At 37.4% G+C, this 20,736-nt stretch overlaps 1 protein-coding gene across 2 annotated transcripts in view; it reads right to left on the bottom strand.

Moving 5' to 3' along the window:
• Positions 1–206: 206 nt before the first annotated feature.
• The window catches only part of FIGN (fidgetin, microtubule severing factor), a gene marked incomplete at both ends in the record, with an annotated part of 96,568 nt that continues 76,038 nt past the window's right edge, over positions 207–20,736 (bottom strand). The window contains 2 exons of one of the 2 annotated variants that reach the window (XM_079710639.1): positions 207–2,461; positions 3,056–3,158. In XM_079710639.1, coding sequence (XP_079566765.1) covers positions 207–2,461; positions 3,056–3,158 — 2,358 coding nt within the window. Of the gene's footprint in view, positions 2,462–3,055; positions 3,159–20,736 lie in introns of those variants that run through there. The other variant, XM_079710640.1, reaches the window with a different exon arrangement.

The raw sequence follows: 20,736 nt of genomic DNA on the forward strand, positions 1-20,736 counted from the left end.
TATGTCATCTGGGGCTTTCAAATCAGAAGCTCTCATTGGATGCATTTTTCCTCCAAATCTACCCTGACTCTAAAGATGCAACTTAATCGTCTTCTTCCCCAGTACCCTTTGCAATTTAAACACTACTGGAAAGGGGCTCTATACCCTATGTAGCAGGTTTTATGTGTGTGTGCCAATATTCATTACATTTTTTTTTAAAGAAGTTATCACTGACTGCAACCAAACATTTTGTTCCATTCAACATACATATCAAGATCTTTTTGAGATATGCTAGGCTGAATCTTGCAGAAAGCATTTTCAAAGTCTTGATATGTAACGGGTCTCAACTGGCTGGGCATAATGGCTGAAAGGTCTGTGGCTGGCATGGCATGGAGAGGGCCCACCGCTGCTTCCTGACACAAATGAGCCACGTCTAGTCCAGAAAAGCCTTCTGTGCGCTGGACGAGCAGTGCAAACTCCTTGTCATTGAGACAGTAATTGTGCTGTGAGAGCAGTTGTACTATTATCTGGTGCCTCGCTGTGCTGTCAGGAAGTGGGATTAAAAGTCGTTTCATGAAGTACCTCCGAAGAGATTCATCTATTTCTTCTGGTTTACTGGTGGCACAAATTACTACGATTTGGTCCTCAGCCGAAGTTAGTACAGTGTCCAGCTGCATCAGAAATTCGGTTCTCATCCGACTGACTGGACTGTGTTCCTCACTCACTTGAGAGGAGAGAAGCATGTCAATGTCACTGACAAAAATCACCGAGGGCTGGCGACACCTGGCCACAAGGAAAGAGGCATGGATAATTTTCTCTGCTTCTCCTAACCACTTGGCGATAAGTCCAGAACCAGCAATTTTGAAAAATGTGGCCCCCAGCTGACTAGCTATGCATCTGCCCAATAACGTTTTGCCTGTTCCCCGAGGTCCAAATAAAAGGATGCTCCGAGGTAAGGCCGTCAGTCCACTGAATGCATCTGACCTCAACACTGGCCATAAAACCTCCTCTTTAATGACAGCCTTTACCAGGTCGAGACCAGCAATGTCATTCCAGTCCACTGGCGGTCCTTGGGTGATAATCTCGTTGGTTACCAGGTCAATGAGGTGCGTGTCAGTATTCTTCAGTTGCTCGTCCACAGAGTGGTTGGATGAGGTAGCTGCACGGAGTCCAGGGCCTTGCATTGGATGAGAAAGGAGCTGCCTGTGCTCATCCCCATGCTCACTCATTACTGGTGAAGTGTACTTCCCGAAGGATTCACTGGATCTTGATCCCAATGAATTTTTAGCAGTACTGTAGGAAGGAGGGGTCAGAGCCCTACTGGACTGGCTGCTGAATTTCCTTTGCTGTTCAGAGGACATTAGCTGCTTCGTTGGCTTAAATGCTAAGGATGATGTTTCAGCACTTCTGTCAAAGCCATTCCCCCGATTTGAGTTTGAAATGCTGTTGTCGGGCATTCTGTACATAGGACTCTGTGTAGATCTCTGTTGGCCATAGCTGTAATTTCCATAACTGGAGTCCATGTCTCCTTGCCCTGCCATATAGAAAGCTTTCCTTTTGAGAGAACTTGCCGAACTGTTTGTCAGAGCCGCGGGTGCGATAGGTGTCAAACCATGACCCTGGTAGGTGTAGCCAGGAACAGTGGTGGGGGGCAGGGGGGTGGGAGCAGGAATTCCTGAAGGCAGGTATGCTGAAGGAGGAGGGGGTGCACCCCCAGGGCTGTACCCAGATCCCACAGCAGTGTGAGGAGGATAGCTAGCAGAGGGATAGCTATAAGTGGAGAGGTTAGAAGTCCCATTGTAGCCTGGGACCAGGGCTGGTGGCGGCGGAGGAGGAGGTGGTGGCTGTAGGAGCCCAGAGCTATGCAAGGGAGAAGGATGAGGTGAAGGAAGTGCAGGTGCTGGCTGGCTGCTGTAAGTAGAATGCAAATATGAGCCGTTGTATCCTGGGGCATATTCCTGAGATGGGAGCCCTGTATGAAGACTAGGTACAGTGTGGCTTCCACAGGTACTACTTGAATAACTAGGCTCTGTCAGGTTGCTGGCCACCCCAGGAGAGCTCCCTATACTTGCAGAGACATCTGCTGGAGGGAGGGCTGAACTGACTCCAGCTTTGCTGGCAGTGATAACATCCGGAACACAGTTCATGGGATAAACAGCGTCTGAATTCAAGGAAGGCTGCCACGGTTCGCTTTCATTTTTCCGACCGTTCACTAGTCCTGATGGTGCATCGGAGTAGTTGCTGAGTACAGGTCGGTCCACGGGGCCTTCCAAAATGCCAGAATACTTCTCTGCATATTTTTTTAGTAGGTTGGATGCAGTCAGAGCAGATATGTCATCATTTGCCCAGGCATACTGGTAGGTGCGCTGCAGATGACCTCTGTAAGCTTCAACTTTGTGGGCAGGAGACCGAGTGGTGGAGGTGATGTCAAAGTGCTGTTCTGGCCACTGGGCATGCTCCGGCGTCCACTGCATCTTCAAGCCTAAAGATTTGGGGGGGGGGGGAAAGTTAATTTACTTAGATACTCATCAGAACTGTTAAAGCTTTTTCCCCCAACTTCTTTTGTTACCTATTATTTTCCGCCAATGACAGTGACATTATAAAGGATTTCCACAGTTTATAATACCTGTTATGGTCTCTACAATGCATATACTTTAAAGGGGACTGAATTTCAACCCTGTATAAAAAGTAAACAATTTAAATGAAAACTTTCAACCCTGTATAAAAGTAATTTATACCCTGTATAAAAAGTAAACAATTTAAATGAAAACTCTGTAGGAGACCTACATTTTCTTTCATTTTAAAGTAATAAGTAAATTTATTTCTGCTGAGCCTATCAAGTTACTTGCTACACACACACACAGAAACACATATGTATGTACACACACATTCCTGTCAAATTAGAATTCAATCACAGCTTCTTACAATAAAATATGCATACATTTAAAATATCTAGCACGTGAGAGTATTAACATGTGCGATATCTAGCTATCCTGTCTCTTCACATCACAGTTTCTGTTTTATATTTTAACCAATATAAAAATGAGACACAGCTGACAGATCACATCTAGGACACCTCTCTTATTTGGTACTGAACACCTAGTTAGCACAGTATAATGCTCCCTGCGCAGAACAATATGACACAGACATAGCAGGTCATTCCATAATCCAACTCTCATCTAAAGTGGTCCACGACAGTTTCAAATCTGCTTCGTGGAGTGCAGCAAAGCAATCTCCCAGGCAGCGCTCCATCGCTTTCATCGCACAAAGCCTACAACTCGGTATGAATTACAACTGGCTCCTTTCTGCCTCTCAGTCCTGTTGTTGAAACTCTGAAAAAAAAAAACAAGCATCACTTGTCTGTCGGTCTTCTAGCTAGCATTCTCCCTTCTTCTCTTATCATCTTTCCCTCTGCCTTACAGCCTCCAAGGTACTGAGGGGTGGGGGGAAATATATATATATATATATATATATATATATATGTGTGTGAAAGGGGGAGATAGAGAGGAAGGAAGAAGGTAAAAGGGAAGATAAGAACAGAGAATCTGGATTCTAACTCTTTACATTTATGGAAAGCAGTGTGTGGCATAAACTCGAAGAGTACAACTAGAAAATGAGATGCTATGTGTAACTTTATCATCTGCTAGATTACTAACCGAAGCAAGGTGACTATGTAGCAAATATTTTCTCATTATGAAGCAGTCAGAATGAGAGAATCATTTGAATTTTACAGTTTAAAGAGAGACCTTAGACATTGCCTTTTTTCCCTCATTAGGGAACCAGTACCCAAAGGGATTTGTAATGTACCCTCGAGGACTCACATATAGTTAGTTACAGAAGAGCACTGGAACCCTGTTCTATTTCCCAATGCTGGTTCGTCCTATTCTAATCTCTGCTTGATTGGAACACTTCCTATTCCGATACAGCTGTATTAAGCAAGCCTCCTTAATCTCCTTTGTATTATGGTAAGTGAATTTTGCAAACTCTCTTGTGCCCTCTGGCAGAGATTCCTTGATAAGAAGGAGTTCTGGTCTAAATGAAGCATCTGTGGCATCAGCTCCCTTCTGAATTACTGCAGTCTATTTTGACAGCTCCTACCCGCCTCTGCTTTCCTCCTCCAACCCCTTTAGCTCTTCATTGCCTGACTTTGGCTCCTGACATGGCCGGCTTTGACTTACTGAGCTAAACTGAACGTATCACAGAGTTTGGTAACAGAATGGCATGTTGATTCCCTTCTGACTCCCTCTTCCTTGCTTGCAAAACCACTGCACCAGACACTGGAAGTTAATTAGCAGGATGATGCTGTGCTAATTGTGTTAATTTACAAGGTTTCAGTCAAAGAGAATCATGCCAGGGCCGGCACTGCTGTCATGCTTCTGACTTAATGATTAAGAAATACTGAAAACAAGGTGGGAAAGATTGCAGTAATTACATAATAAATGAATAAAGCAACAGGATTCATTTGCAAATATATTTTACTGCAGTTGTACTCATTTGCATTTGGATTTTTAAAAAGGATCCATGTAGATATTCATTGACAAATCACCATCTCAATTAAATTAACTCTGAATGCTGCACTGTATAACTTAATCAAGCTCCATATATATATATATATATATATATCTTTTTGAGTAAAAATACTAAACACCTTATTCTCTTGTATATGCAACAGATTCTTCATTTTCCTTTCCTTCACCTCCCCCCAAATCTTCATGTTTCTCTTTTAAAACTACTTAAAAAAATAATCTCTTCAGTTGGAAAGAAAATATTCTAAAATCCTGATGAAGTGCAGCTTGCATCATTTCATGCAGAGGAACTCTGGGGGGCCTTCTAGGAAGAACTAAAGTGATATTCTTAATTGTTTCTGCTTTCTCAATCATTACTTTTTAAGGGGGAGAAAAACACACCGCAAAATGGGTGAAATGACCGAGACCACACTTAAAGGGGAAAAGATGCAATTTTAATGAAGCAGCATTTCAGGAATCATACTTTCATTAAATTCAACTGGAAATTATTAAGAGCAAATCACCAGGAACCAATTGCAAGTAATCAGTATCTAAATTCTTCTAGTGTCATGGGATTTACTTCAAGCCTTATAAAAAGGAGAGAATATTAATGTGACTGTAATGTAGAACTGTCTAAAAGACCTACAGATTCATTAGTCCTATAAATTATTTCCAGGGAATTTCTATTAGGATTTTTTTTTTCTTTAAAAGATTATCAAAATACAGAGTTGAGAAAATAAGAAAACACGTATGCTATGAGTAGGAATTTGTTTAGATGGATACAGAAGAAACATGAATAAATGTCTTAAAAAAAAGGTCTCAGAAAATAATTTAGGAGTCACAGACTGTGGAATTTACCACAAACACAACACAACACCACACTCATTCCCCCCCCCCCCCCCCCACAAAAAAGGGTCTGGCTTCCTTTCAGTTAGCTGAGCTAAGCCATTGTTGGCATTAGTTAACAAACATACATAACAAACATGATTAAAAAAAAAAATTGCCCCTTAAAAAAAATGAAACTGCTTTAGCTTTAGAGTAATTATTTTAAAAAAACAACCATAAAGGGCAACTTTCACCTTTATTGGATTAAAATTTTCCTTGTAAATTAATTTGTAAAATACATGCAACAAATGATTTTAGTAAGTTATAATCACTGTAAAAGACAGGAATATATAATAAAGTTTAAATAAAATAGGTTGGCCATTTTCACTGCATAGAGAAATGCATAGTTTAACTGCATAAACTCTAGCAAAAATAATTAAATTTCATAAGATTTCTGCTTCATCTGAAATTAAGTAAAGATCCTATCAAAATTATCTATTTGGGGCTTCCCTGGTGGTGCAGTGGTTGAGAATCCATTTGCCAATACAGGGGACACGGTTTTGAGCTCTGGTCCGGGAAGATCCCACATGCCACGGAGCAACTAAGTCTGTGCACCACAACTGTTGAGCCTGTGCTCTAGAGCCCACGTGCACAACTACTGAAGCCTGCGCGCCTAGAGCCCACACACTGCAACAAGAGAAGCCACCACAATGAGAAGCCCGTGCACCACAATGAAGAGTAGGCCCTGCTCACTGCAACTAGAGAAAGCTCACGGGCAGCAATGAAGACCCAACGCAGCCAAAAACAAACAAACAAATAAATTTATATTTTTAAAAAGTTATCTATTTGGAACAATTACTGGATACACCATTGCCTTTTGATTCTCATGCTGTTTTTGGATATGCTTACCAAGATAATTGAAAGTTTATTTATTGATGCACACTAAATAACAACCTAGGGGCTCCCCTGGTGGCACAGTGGTTGGGAGTCCGCCTGCCGATGCAGGGGACGCGGGTTCGTGCCCCGGTTCGGGAGGATCCCACATGCCGCGGAGCGGCTGGGCCCGTGAGCCATGGCCACTGAGCCTGCGCGTCCGGAGCCTGTGCTCCGCAACGGGAGAGGCCACAACGGTGAGAGGCCCGCGTACTGCAAAAAACAACAACAACAACAACAACAAAACAACCTAAGCAGGGCTGCAAAAGTTAAGATTAAGCTTTCATTAAATAACCTTAAGGGGACAGAATTATTCACATCCCCTGAAACATGAGTATTTATCCAGTGCTTTAAAATCATTAATAGTATTTGAAAGTATAAATTAATAGTTAAACCATAAGCGAGTTCCTAATATTAGTAGGAACTGAAGAAGCCCGTGTTCAGGAGAGTGTTCTGGTCTTAGGAGGACAAAGAGCTTTTTCACCATTTTCTTGAATTTTAATACTAATTGGAAGTAGAACTAAACTTGTTGACATTGTTATTATTATTCTATTTATTTGTGGTGATATTTCTGATGTGAAATGTAAGCAAAATGTGGAGCCAAATGTTCTTTTTTTTTTTTTTTTTTTTTTTTTTTGCGGTACGCGGGCCTCTCACTGTTGTGGCCTCTCCCGTTGCAGAGCACAGCCTCCGGACGCGCAGGCCCAGTGGCCATGGCTCACGGGCCCAGCCGCTCCGCGGCATGTGGGATCTTCCCGGACCAGGGCACGAACCCGTGTCCCCTGCCTTGGCAGGCGGACTCGCAACCACTGCGCCACCAGGGAAGCCCCCAAATGTTCTTTGAACAAAATATCATCCTCCCTTTGATTACATTGCTGTTATCTGTAAGAAGCAGCACATGCGTGTCACTCAACTTGGCACCCAAATAATAAGATGGGTTTTAAAAACAGTTCTTATATGGTTTCTCTTTGGATCATGAAGAGAAAAACCTCAGAAACAATGCTATTTTAACATTATTAGAAACATGACTCCAGAACAATAACTCCCACTGCTGTTTAGAAACAGCTTAAATATTAGGTACAGTAAAAATTCAGAAAACAGTAGAAAGAAAAATAGTTCCTCAAGATAATTGAAGAATTGTTCCAAAACATCAATTTTCATTTTTGAAAGGATTAGAAAATTCTTAATACAGCTGGCAAATTTCACAATGCAATGTGTTTATTTTTAAAATATATAATTTAATAGAAAACTGCTTTTAAGATACTTTAACATAAGTGTGCACAAGGATGACATATTACAGTAAAAAGCCTGAGTATTTTATTTTATTGTTATAGGATGAACTTATGTATATATAAATGAACAAGTCTATATTTCCCATGAAACCCGACAGCTTGGATGACATTTTTTCATTCTTATCATTACTGACCATTTTTAAACTTAGGTTTAATTACTAAACAGTTGCTGCCTCATTGCTCTACTTCTTCCATTTAACTCTTTAACTATTTTGAAGCAAAACAACTGTGGCATCCTTCAAAGTTCTGTCAGCTTCAAAATGATAAAGACACTGTTATATAGAAAAATGAAGGACATAAAAACAACTTTCAGAATAGAAGGAAATTGGGAATAAAAGACTAGGTCTTCTAGAATCGATTTTTAGCACACATTCATGGAAATATTAATCTAAGATACTCACTACCGCACCCCCCCACCCCAACACAGGTATGCTATTCAGAAGTTCATGAGGTCTATAAAAGCGGCTCTCTTCTACAAGGTTCCCATAGGGTAATTCTGGCTGTTAGGGACTCTGCTTTCATTTGTAGGTTTTCTCAGACTTCCTAAGGGCAGAGACCTGAGGCAAACACCTGCAGGCATGGCCGGCTTGCTCTAGGAAAGCTGCACAGTGCTCACACAGGCCTGCACGACATCACTACACCTATGACACTCCTTTGGGCTACTGTGCCTCTGAACTTCTCATTATCATTAAAAAAAAAATTTTTTTTAATTGAACACCATATCTACCAAGATTCTCTCTAGAAAAAATCACTACTGGGGTAAATACAATAAAGTAATTATAATAGTTTACTTACTGCCCCCTCAGCCTAATAATGCAACAGATTCATCATCTCCTAGGTAGGAAATGGCAAAACTAACACATAGAACATTCAAACTTTCAAGTAGAGAGTAGCAAATTCATTGGCTAAAAAATAAGAGTCTTCTGAGAGAGGGCCTACAAACTTCCTGATACTGAAAACTGGCCCTATACAATAACTACTTACCTTTATCCTTCAAGGGGAGTGATGACCAATCAAAATGTTTCAGCAGACTAAGCAGCATTCTCCTTTTGTGTACCGACCCTCATAAGCCAAGAGGCCAACACAGCAGTATCTAGTATTACCTGTTCTAATCTATTTGATCTGAAATCTTCCTTAGTCCATTTCCCAATAATTCTTAGCCTAAAATGTGATGTCATATTTAAAAGTAGTATCAGGAGAAAAGTGAGGGGAAGAAGCACAGAAATTATATATTCTCCTTAACCTAGTTAAATAGGTTCCATCTTCAGAACACCAAAATGAAAAGTCCTGTATAAGCTGAATATGATATAGAGACTGTTAATCTTAATTAGTCAACAAATTGAGGGCCCACTGTGTGTAAAGCCTTGTGGTTCAATGCTAAGAAATTACATCAAGGGAATCTGCTTACCAGACAATGAAACTTTTCTAGCTTCTGTGTTCTTTATAATTTCACATTCTAAATTCCCTTAGACTCTTTGATTTTAGAGATTAAGGGAACTTTCAAATGACCTAGTCCCCAATCCAGACAGCCTCAGTTACAGGTTTAGTACTTCACTTATCGTGGTATACTGTGGGGTTGAGCACTATTTTGTCTAACACAGTGTTTTATTTGGAGGCATTACTAGATTGTTGGGATAGAAAGGGACTGGAGAAAACATAAAGAAGATCCTAGAATTTTGTTTGAAGAGTGAATAACCCAAGCTTGAGGTTCAGACCACTGGCCCTGATCCATGCCATCATTTATTTGTTCTAATCCTGGTGAAATCACATAAGCATATCATACTCACTTTTTTCAGCCATAAAATATGGACAATAATGGTATCATATACCTTACTCGATTGTTATTAAGGTTACCTAAAGCAGTAATATTTGTGAAAATATTTTCCAACTGTAACCTGCTACACAAATATTTCTTCTTATGCTTTTATTTTGAAAAAGCCAGAGATGCATTAAACACAAAACAAAACTGACTAGACAGAAAAAAACTAAAATCACTCCTAGAATTTATAAATCACTTTTTCTTCAACCTCTGGACAGCTCCTGAAAAGGAAATTTTCCAGTGGGAATGTTGGTTATAAGAAAGGTATAGAAATTCTTTCATACTCAGCAAAACACAGAGCATGATCTCCTTAATCGAAAAGCTGTCAAAAATTCAAAACAGTTTTATGCTATTTATTCTTAATGGTTTTTGTGAGTCAACATTGTAGAGACCATAGCTAAGAAACAATAGAGGTTTAAAACCAGTTAAGGATGATCTGAAAACCCAGTCTCAAAATAAGATATTCTAATTATACAGTAATACTGTCAAAGATTGTTCTCTTTAAATCACACTTTCACACCTCAAGAATCCAAATTATAATACATTTTGCAGCAAATTACTCCCTCCCCCTATTCCACGTTATTTGCATAAAGCAATCCTTTTTAACAATCACAAAGGCTTTTCTGGCTAAATGGTCCTTGGTAAATATAGTTTAAATACCTCACCTTCTAACATAGAGAAATTGCCACCTGACAGCCTGCAGGCAGCATGTAACCTGTAACTATATTTCATTTGGCCAGCACAGAGTTTTAAAAATCAGTCAATTTTATATAAAAGAACCTGTAGTTCCATATTTCCCACTTTTTCAAGACAAGTTGAATGATCTTACACTAGACCTCATTCTTGCCTGGCAGCAGTTGCCTGAATCTGAGGTCCAGTTGCCCCCTCTAGACATGGCATGCCCTCTCCATTTTGTCATGATGTTCCCACTCCCTATTACAACATCAGGTATTTTTATGGTATCTACTGGTCACATATGCAATTAAAATTATGACTTCACTCTGAAGCTTCAAGCTCCAGTTTTTTCACTTAAGTACATTTTTCTGAAAACTAGCAAGTATAGTGCTTTAAAATTTAAAAAAATAGTAGTGCCTTTAGATTAAAATTTTTCCAAATACTATTTATTATGTCATTCCTGCCCTGTTACTCAAAGCACAGGAAAAATATTTGATATCTCCCTTGTTGATTCAGTATCACTAGGACAACAGTGTAAAATGAGAAATTATTGCCTTAAAAAACTGGTTTCCAGATTGCTGCTGTTTCAGCGTTCCGCCCTTTGCTCTGATTTGTTAGATACTTTTTCTAGCGGTTTTCCATGTCACTCTCCACCATTCCTAATATGCTCCCTGAATATGCCATAGGTTCTGACTCCACAAACCAAGACTTCATTTAATACGTAATAGTCAATCATGACCTGTACTACAACTTTTGAGACGTTAAGTTACTCCAAAGTTATGCTTCTTATTTCTTATAGCAAGTTGCTGGGTAGATGGTATGTGGATAAGCAACTGATCTTGTTCTGTATGTCATCATTTTGAGCTTCTAAAAGCAAGTATTCAGTGTTACAGGGCACCATGACTTGGACTAGAACGGTATATAACCTGTCCTTCAATTAAATTTGTGGGTAGCTTATGATCTGAATCAGTTTCCCTAGAATGCATTAAATTTTATTCACAGCAACAAAATATTCACTCATCAAAACGTGACCAAGTATAAAAATCTCTATTTTGCCAATATTTCATAATGAGGTTGAAACTTGGTATGCATGGGTCTCATAGGTCATCATTTTTAACATGCAAGTCATATATAAGAGAATGACTTGCATTTATGAGGATGAGTGCATAAGCAGTTATGCAAAGAAAATTACACTGATAAAAGAAATATCGCTTATAGGCCACTAGGCTTATGTTCAATCCATTATCAAGAGAGCCTATCACTTAAAGCAAACCACAAATCATAATCATAATTCAAATAATTATTTTTTTTCCTCTGGGGGGTCCTAAAATCTCCCATACTCAAATCAAAGTATTCAAGTGAACATATAATCACACTCACATAAAATACATATAGTTTATAGTTCAGATTTATGGGTTTTCTTTTTTAAAGCAAGGGGTAGTTTTACAAAAGCATATGTATACAAATTTTTGAATAATCATCTAAATCAAGTAAAAATCAGTGTCCAAAAGTCTGTGTACATCCTACCATAATTCAACAGAATACACAACTATGCATATACATGCAATTTAAAATATACAAACAATTCATAGTCTGAATCTTAGTATTTAGTGTCAGGTGTTACCAGCTATTGCAAGCGAAACGATTTGAGGGTTAGTGTGTAAGAGGACTGATCTTCCCATGTTGAGTCAAATGTTATCTTGTTTATTCTACCTCTGTGAATGATTTTAGACAATTTTAATCAGTTTAAATAGTGCTTTGTAGCTAACCTTTAAAGTTGTTACTTTGTGGCCTTTCATTACTCATTCTGTCTCTTCCCTTTTTCCATATACGTTTTCAATCCATTAAGGCCATCTACCCTTCCCCCCCAGTTCTTTCTGTCATACAGAGATCATCAGGACACACCACTTCTGTCCATAGGGACCGCCAGGGCTAATGAATACGTATGTTCTGTGTCACAACAGAGCACTCCCCTTGTTCTGCAGTATCAAACCTCTTATGTGTATAAATAACAGGTGAGCTGTAGCGTGCAGGGATAAATGGGGTTAACACAACCTGAGAGCACCATGCTAGATTCATAGTATCCAGCCTGTATGACTGATCCAGAAAGAGAAATCCAAATGCCAAAAGTATTGTGCATTTTCTATGTGTTTTGAATCTTTATTTTAAAAAAGGATTCTGCTGAGATAACATTACCAGCGTCCTAAAAGTCTGAGGTCATTCCAATTGATTCTCAAGATACTCTTGTGCCATATAAAATGAATTTGTACTTTTAATTAACACAAACTGGGCATGGTACCAACCTTGAATTATGACATGGGTGGTTAATGTCCCCTGTCACACTGCTAAAATGTTATGTTAATCATTATGTGTACATAGTGCTATTCGTAAATAGTTATTTGCGTGTATCTATTCTATTTCAAGTATATAAATGCAAAGCTCAATTTAGTTATATTTAAGGTGAACTACATTCATTTTTGCCCAACATCCCATGCTGACATGGGTCAATAAACAAATTCCCCCAAGCCCCACGACCTTGTGTAAGATGGAATCTGCATTCAGCTTCTTTTTGTGTTCCTCTGAAACCTTACTCTAAAAAGACAGTTTACATAAAACAAAATAGATAATTAAGACTGCTTATGTAAATTGGAGGTCTCTCTCACATAATTAGACAAAGGAGTAAGAATATTATTTACATATATGTATACAACTCCAACCATTCTCCTTAAAAACTCTTTGCTTAAGGTAACTCTAAAGTGTGTAAAGCCCAGACAAAATTTGTTTAGGTTATTTATGCATTTTTCTCTTTTTGGCAATCCATGCATTAATTTTTAATGCAGTAGCAAAATAGTGCCTTGGACTTTGATAAAAATATCCTATAGTCAGGGCTGGGTGACATAGTCCATTAATTCAGTGTCCTTCACTCCTGGGACCTGTGTATAATTTAGTCCAGCCTGAAGAAAATAACTTTGATCTGAAGGCAGTGGAAAAAGCAACGTATGAAATGAGTTTTGGTAGGTTTAGTGTTGTTTCGCCCATATAAGACAACATATGAAGATAAACTGCTTTAGAATACAATCAACATGGTCAAGGATTAAAAGTGAAGAGCTCTTAGTAACAACCGTAGTTTCCTCACCTTTCCATTCTCCCTACCTGGCCACATTCTATGGTTTGGTGAAAAAAACCTGAGCATCACCTATAATTAGGATGCTCTAATTTCCAGATAAACAGAACATTGTTAAAGTGCAATGTGAATGACAGTCCAGTCATTAGCGCTGTTGGCTCTTCCATTTGTAAAAACAAAGAATGCTGCATAATGAGACAAAAGCAGAAGACAGGCTATCAGCATCCTCAAAGAAAGTGGCATTTCCTGTCCTGGAGGGGGTGCCCAAAAAAGTAATCCTTGGGGAGAGCTAACAATAGGAGGGACCACAAGCAAAGAAATTGTTTCTTTAGATTCCATCTTGATTGTGTTCTCTATGACAATATTCAACTGCATAGTTTCATCTACTGTTAGAATACATGAGGCCATAAAGAAAAAAAAAAGTTCAGGTTTTGGCTGAATTGAATAAAATGGTTGATCCAGTGGCATTTGCCACATGAAATACAGATGCCTTTTCTTTTGCTTATAAATTCTACTTTAATTCCAACCCAACTCTCTTCTGTTGTGAATAAACACAGCTTACTTTGTCTCTAATATAGCAGTGAAACACAAGGTTACTCTCAATACTGTCAATAGAATTCAAAGCTGTAAGGATGTTACTTCTATATGGTGAAAACTTTTCTACAATTTTATACTTCTTACTGATGATAATGAACTATTTTATTGGTCTCAGTTATGGATAAGCTCCAGTATTTGGTAATAATTTTAAGGAAAAGGAAAATTTTTTTCCAGTCACATTTTTCAATTAGCAGATAGAAATGTAATTTAAAATTTGCTAGTTTTAGTTGCTTATGTTAAAAGAGTAAATAAGTCAAATCTTCCTGCTACCTCTTCAAACAGTGTGCATCCTATTTACACAAGTCCCTAAACAACAGGAAAGCCAGAACCCTGCAGGTGGTACAGGTAGGTTACACAGAAAAATCAAATCTAGGTGCTTACATGTGTATACGAAAGTGTTGTGTCTGTAGTTGTGGAAAGGATATAGAGAAAATGGGGAAAGGTGACAGAGAGAAGGAAAAGAGATTTTTAAAAATACCTTTATCCTAAAAGTGATCTGCTTTATTATTTATAATCTCAGAGTCCAAAGCACATTCTAAGTTATTTAACTAGCACATATACATAATACTTTAATCAAATATAAGCTGCCTGGCTTTCAGCCTGATTCTCAGCCTCCTCCTCCATTACTTAAAGTTTTCTTTAGCTATATATTTATTATTTGTGGCTTGAACCAAGTCATATATCTCAAAAAGTTTCCATACTTATAAAACTTAAAAGTCTTATTTATGACCTCCAAATATACTATGAACATCATTTCCTTCATTGAGTACCTCATTTTCAAGGAGGTCTGGATTACATATGTAAATTTTTTCAAAAAAGGAAAACTAATGACAATATTATTATATATTGACACATTTTCTCAATTGCATTCAAAAAGAAAAACACTTTACTAGGATCATTTGAGATGAAATGTTTAGAAAATCCTTGAAAAGCAAATAATTAAAATATATGATAATTGAGTTACTTAGGAAAGAATCCCAATTATACATTTAGAATTGTTTTTGTGTTTTCTATACAAAAGGTTCCCCCCCCCCCCGCCTTAAACACAATAGAAAAATTCATAGAATTAATGAATCATAGGTCTAAAAGTACATTCCTGCTCATTGAACTGACATACCTGGAACTGGTCTCCTTTTAAGTAAATCTTTTTGAAAGTATCCAAATGCCTACAAAGAATACTACAATTTCATTTATACATGACTTTCAGTCTTATGGCCATTACATGATCACTTAGCTAACTTGTGAAGTTTTTCAGGTTAGGATGTTTTATTGTGCCCTCCTTTTTTTAAATGCTTCTACATCCAGCCATTGATTTCATATTTTACTTTAGGAATTATTTTATCCAGTTCAGTGTCAAATGATATTATACTTTAAAAATAATCTCTTCAGAAAATATAACATAAAATAGTGGATTGCATCCCTGGCCATAAGCTCTCAGAAGCATTAAAATGTTACTAGAGTGCCCGAATGACAGCAGTGACAGCTTAATCACTTAAAGGCTTTTTACATTAACAATTTTTTTCTTTCAATTTGAGCAGTATATTCAGGCATGATTTAATAGGAGGTTAGCTGTTAAATGCAGCTAAATAACATACTTTTTAAAAATATCAAATCAAGTTTAGTGCCTAATGAATATTCCTTTACACTTTCTGATATATTAGTGTACATTCATAAAGCTTGGCTTCTTTTATTTTCCCCCCAATATATGTATTTTTTTAAAAAAATCAGTCAGATAATTAGCATGCATAGTCCAACTGTTTTCTATACTTTTATGATTTTAAGTAGAAGATCCATGGATAAAACATAATTGAAAGGTGAGCCTATTAATCTGGGGAATAACCTCCACAAACCAAATAGGGATGAATCATGTTGAAGTCTACACCTCATTTATAGCTTTGTATTCCTAAGGAAAAAACAAAAAAACACAAAAAACCAAAGCAGAGAGAAACTAAAGGTGACCTTATTTAGACATATTAGTCAAGGCAGCCTTTGCTGTTTTTAAGCAAACATGATTGTGACTCCACTTTGTCCATCCAGTTTTCCAGTGTGTAAATTGGATGGAGACTTGGACAATTCTCTCTTCATTAGTGAACTGTGGAAAGGAAATACAGAGGTGGCTTTTTATTTTTTAAACTCTGTAGTGTCTTGTAACCAAATTCTGAAGCATGAAGAAAAAAAATATATATATATATAATTTTTTTTTTCCTAGACAAGCTGTCGTAATTGAAATGAAGTCTAATCAGACTCATTACTGTTTTCAGCAATTTGCATCACCGAAGATGCTTATTAGGTAACTGTGTTTAATAAACCACTCTTTAGAAAAATACCAGTAATGAGCTCTTAACAGCCAATCTTTAGCGTGAATGTAATGTGAAAAGTGTTCCTAGCACTGAATAGATTTTCACATTTAGTAGTGTCATAATTAAGCTCCATGAATTGTTTCTGAGATGTTAGATTTATTACAATATTCTTACTTTTTTCCTATGTTAAATCTACTTGGAAATGCAGTCATCTTCTATTAGAGTTGGATTATATTCATTGTACAGCAAATTTTCGGCTAGTGCCAAGCTGATCAAAAGGTTTTTCAACTGAGGATTTGTTAACAAATGATAAGCAAGGACTTTATGACTGATAATTGATGTTATCTATCAAGTCTTTCCTCATCAGCATCCCCCACACCTCAGAAAAAAGTCTTCCTGTCATTTGATTATATATGAAAAGTTACCCAAGATACAAATGTATTATGATCATTAAGAGGAAAAAATTGCATTTCTATCACTAAGTTAAAACATGGAAAAAACTGGACATTCTGAAAGGAATATTTGAAGAAATGTTGGTCTTTCTTAATAGCAGCTATAAATAACACTATATTGCTTCATTAGATATTGTTCTTAAAAATGTGAATACCATTTTCCTCCTGAGTCTTCCTTTTTGTAGCACTCTTTACTAAGATCTTAACATTAAAGAACAGTATTGTGAATATATATTATTTATATGCACTAAAAGTGGTCATGAGAGTTAGCTAGTCTTCTTATTGATAAGGGCAAAAAAAAGTTACATACCTCTAAGCAGAGGAGTTACTTCCATGCAAGATGGTGCATGTGCTAAAATAAGTATATATCTATAGAATCTATATTGATTATTCTATCAATAGAGTATATCCAGAGGTATTTCCATGTATATAAAATTATATAGAAGGGATTGAAATTATTTCTTGAGAACATCTAAATAAGACTTATAAGGAAGCTCTTGAGCTTGTTACCATGAAATGTCTCACATGGTTTTGTTTGCTAAACAAACATTCTGAGACTATTCCATAAAGATAATCAATAAATGAAAAAGTACCAAAAAACAAAACAAAACAAAACAAAACAGGAGACCAAGAGTTTATACCCATTCATGATAAAATGTTAAGGAGGATTCTGTTAGTGAATGATTCCTCTCCCAATACACTCTCATTTCTTCAAAGCTGAAGCTTCACGACTCCTAATTGGAGCCAATAAGCCTCCATAACTGTTTTCAGCTTTCTGAATCAATAGCTATGAGAACTGAGACTGTCAAATTAACGGCTTGTTTCATCTGATTTTGTGGAATGCATTTCTTTGCATTACAAAGTAGAGAAGAAACCAACTCATTCCCTTGTGAATTCTTACAGCTTTCAGATCAAAATATCTTCTAGTTTCTTTAAGTCTTGACTGAATTCATATTCAGAACAACAAAAGACAAAGCCAGTGCATAAAACTACTAGAAACCTATATTTACATGCTTAAATGACTCACAGATAAAAAACAAAAATTATGAGAGGGTCCCTTTTAGTGCCTTTGGAATGCCTTATCATAATCTTGAATAACTTAATTTATGAATCATAGAATTTATGAATGTTTTATAAAAGAGGGGATGCTTTGTTCACTGAATTTATTACAAAAGCTAGGAGGCTCTAAAATGTCAAATAATAGTGATGATGGCAATAATATTAATGATGTAATATGAGTAATTCTCTTGGTAAGCTTTCAAAATAACTTTCCATGATGATGAAGATACAGTTTTAATTATGAAGTTCAATTAGGAATTGAGTACTTAGTTAATAGATATTTTACCTAGATCTAACCCTTGAGTTACAGAAGGTTGGCAGAATTAGCCTTGGTCTTAATTTCTAATTTGAGAAAAACAAGCTAGGGAGTATGGACATATGCATAGATGAGATTTTAGTGCAGAGAATAAACAACACATAAATATATATTATCACATAAATACAAGATATGGGTTATAAGGCATAATAAAATGCTAGTGGTAATGGGGAGGCTTGTATTATTAAGACTTTTTGGAGGAGGTGGGTTTCAAACTTCAGCTATTGGCCATACCATTTAGACATTGGTCCGAACATGAAGAGAAGTCATATACTTAAGCTTGCAAATAGTTTTTAAAGAGAATTAGGGCTCATTAATCCTTAAATTTTTCAAGGAGCCACAGTACCTAGTAATAGCATTATCATTCTTAGAGCCTTACTCAGTTTTATCATTTGCCATATTCCTGAGCTAATAAAACTTAAATATTCTTCCATGTAAGAAACGGCCAAGCAAGCAAACAAAAATGAAACCTTAAAAAAATTCAGTTTCTTTTACTTAACGTCTTTCTTAAATTCTTTCAGACTTACTCCAAGATCCCTTCTCCCCCTCCAACCTCTTTTTGACCCTGGCATGTGGGGCAGTGAGTTATTTTCTCTCTTTTCCTTTCCTTTCCTTTCTCTCTGTTTTCAAGTAGTTTGTCAATTATGAGAAAATAGGTTACAAAGAAAATGTATATTAAATCTCAAAACTGGAATCCTAAAAACAATCTTCCTTGAATCTCTGAATCTTGATAACTTCTGTTGTCACTAGAAAAAACAAATGGGACTAGTTGCCTAGACTGTTTAAAATATGATAATGGCACTCATGCTCTAATAACATCTGAGGGCCTACTACAACTTGAGAGCTTCTGACCTAAGTGCTAGGAAATAGAGGTCCCTGCCCCAATGGAACTTACAAGTCTATCTTTAGTGGTGATTTACCAAAGAAAAGATTTAGTTCTGAATCTGGTAGGGAAAGGTGGCTATATAGAGGAGTTAAGAGTTGAGGTATATCTTGAAAGCTGAATAGAATTTTACCAGTTAGAATAGACAGAGGTGAGTTTTCCTGCCTGTGACAAGACTCAGTCAAAGTTACAGATGAAACTAAGTGTACCTGGCACATTTGGGAAACAGGGTTGCTTGGTATGGTTAGAAGACAGGAGGGAGGTATGTCTATGTATAGGGTGGGATGGAGGTAAAGATGAAGCTTGAATTCAGTTTGCAAAGGGACTTGAATGTTCGGACTTTATCTTACTGCCAACATAAAGTGCTGCCCTCATCTGTTCTTTAGAAATATATCAATAATAACAATATATAGGCCAGAATAGGGACTTCCCTGGTGGTCCAGTGGTTAAGAATCTGTCTTGCAATGCAGGGGATGCTGGTTCAATCACTGGTACTAAGATCCCACATGCTGTGGGGCAACTAAGCCCATGTGCTGCAACTACTGAGCCTGCAAGCCACAACTAGAGAGCCCGCGAGCTCTGGAGCCCACGCGCTGCAACTAAGACCCAACAGAGCCATAAATAAATAAATAAATAAATAAATAATTTTTAAAAATTTCTAAACAATATATAGGCCAGAATGGGGGTGGAGGGGGTGGGGCAGGGAAGGCTAGAAGCCGGGCCTGAACTTGAACAAAAAGAAGAAAAATATCTGAGAAAGATTTCAGATGTACAGTCAAAAGGATGAGTTTACCAGTTGGAGGAATGAAGAACAGGAAAGGGGATATCATCATAAAAATAGAAATACTTGTGACATATCTGTCAACTAGTTAATAAAGAGATTGTAGTGGATATTACATTTAATCCTTCAAAAGCCTAGTGAGGGATTAATTCCCTTTTTTATAAGATGAAACAGGTTGCTTGAATCTAAGGAATTTTCCCAAGGCCACCCCAGAGCCAGAATTGCAACCTGGATCATGTGACACAAAGTTGTTGCACTTGGTCTCTCCTTGGAGAACTTCTCCAAGGTTTTTAGCTTGTATAACCAATAAGTTGGCCACAAGGAGTTCCCATCTTTCGATGGGAGAGAAGTCAGAGGTCTACAAGGGTATTTAGGAATCATGAGCAAATGGGAATCATTGACGTTATGGTAATGGAAGGCATAGCAGAGAGAAAGTTGTATAGAATGAGATGAGAATGGAACTCATGAGTTAAATCAGCATTTAAGGAGTAGGCAATGGGGATTGGGAGGGCATTTATAGAGGAGAAAGAGAAATAGAGGGAGAGAATATGCTGTTGTAAAAGACAAGTGAGGAAGAGTTTTCAAGGACAGAGTGCTTATTTGTAGCACAGGCATTAGAGAAGTCAAGTAGGATAGGAGAGAACATAGGCAATTAGGAGGCTAGAGATGATCTGTGAGAGAGTGGTGGAGTCAGAAGCCATGGTGAGTGGGTTACGGAGGAAATGGGTGCTGAGAAAATGACATGGCAAGCATGAAATAATTATCATCACTGATAAACATCTTAATAAACATGAACAGCAGTTCATGGGGCAAAGAAGAATTAAGGCAAGAGATTTTAAAGGATATGGGGAAAACCCTAGACCAAGGGTTCAGCAAACTATGGCCAGTAGGCCAAATAATATTATTACTTCATCTAGGAAGACCTCCCAGACATCACTGCCTTCCTTTCCTCTCTACCATTTTCCATATCACCCCGTACTTACACTGCATTTTCATATGCATTTTATTTTTCTATTTCATCTGTATTACCTACTAGACTAACCTCTGAGGCTAGGAATCCATGCCATTAGAGTAGGGCAGAAACCTTGTCTGTCTTTTTCATAGCTATACGTCCAGTGCTCACAAAGAAGAGTATCCTCACAAAGAAGGTACTGTATCTATCTATACCTATAGATATACATCTATATCTACATATG

Source organism: Hyperoodon ampullatus, assembly GCF_949752795.1.
Source record: "Hyperoodon ampullatus genome assembly, chromosome: 8".
Classification (NCBI taxonomy): domain Eukaryota; kingdom Metazoa; phylum Chordata; class Mammalia; order Artiodactyla; family Ziphiidae; genus Hyperoodon; species Hyperoodon ampullatus.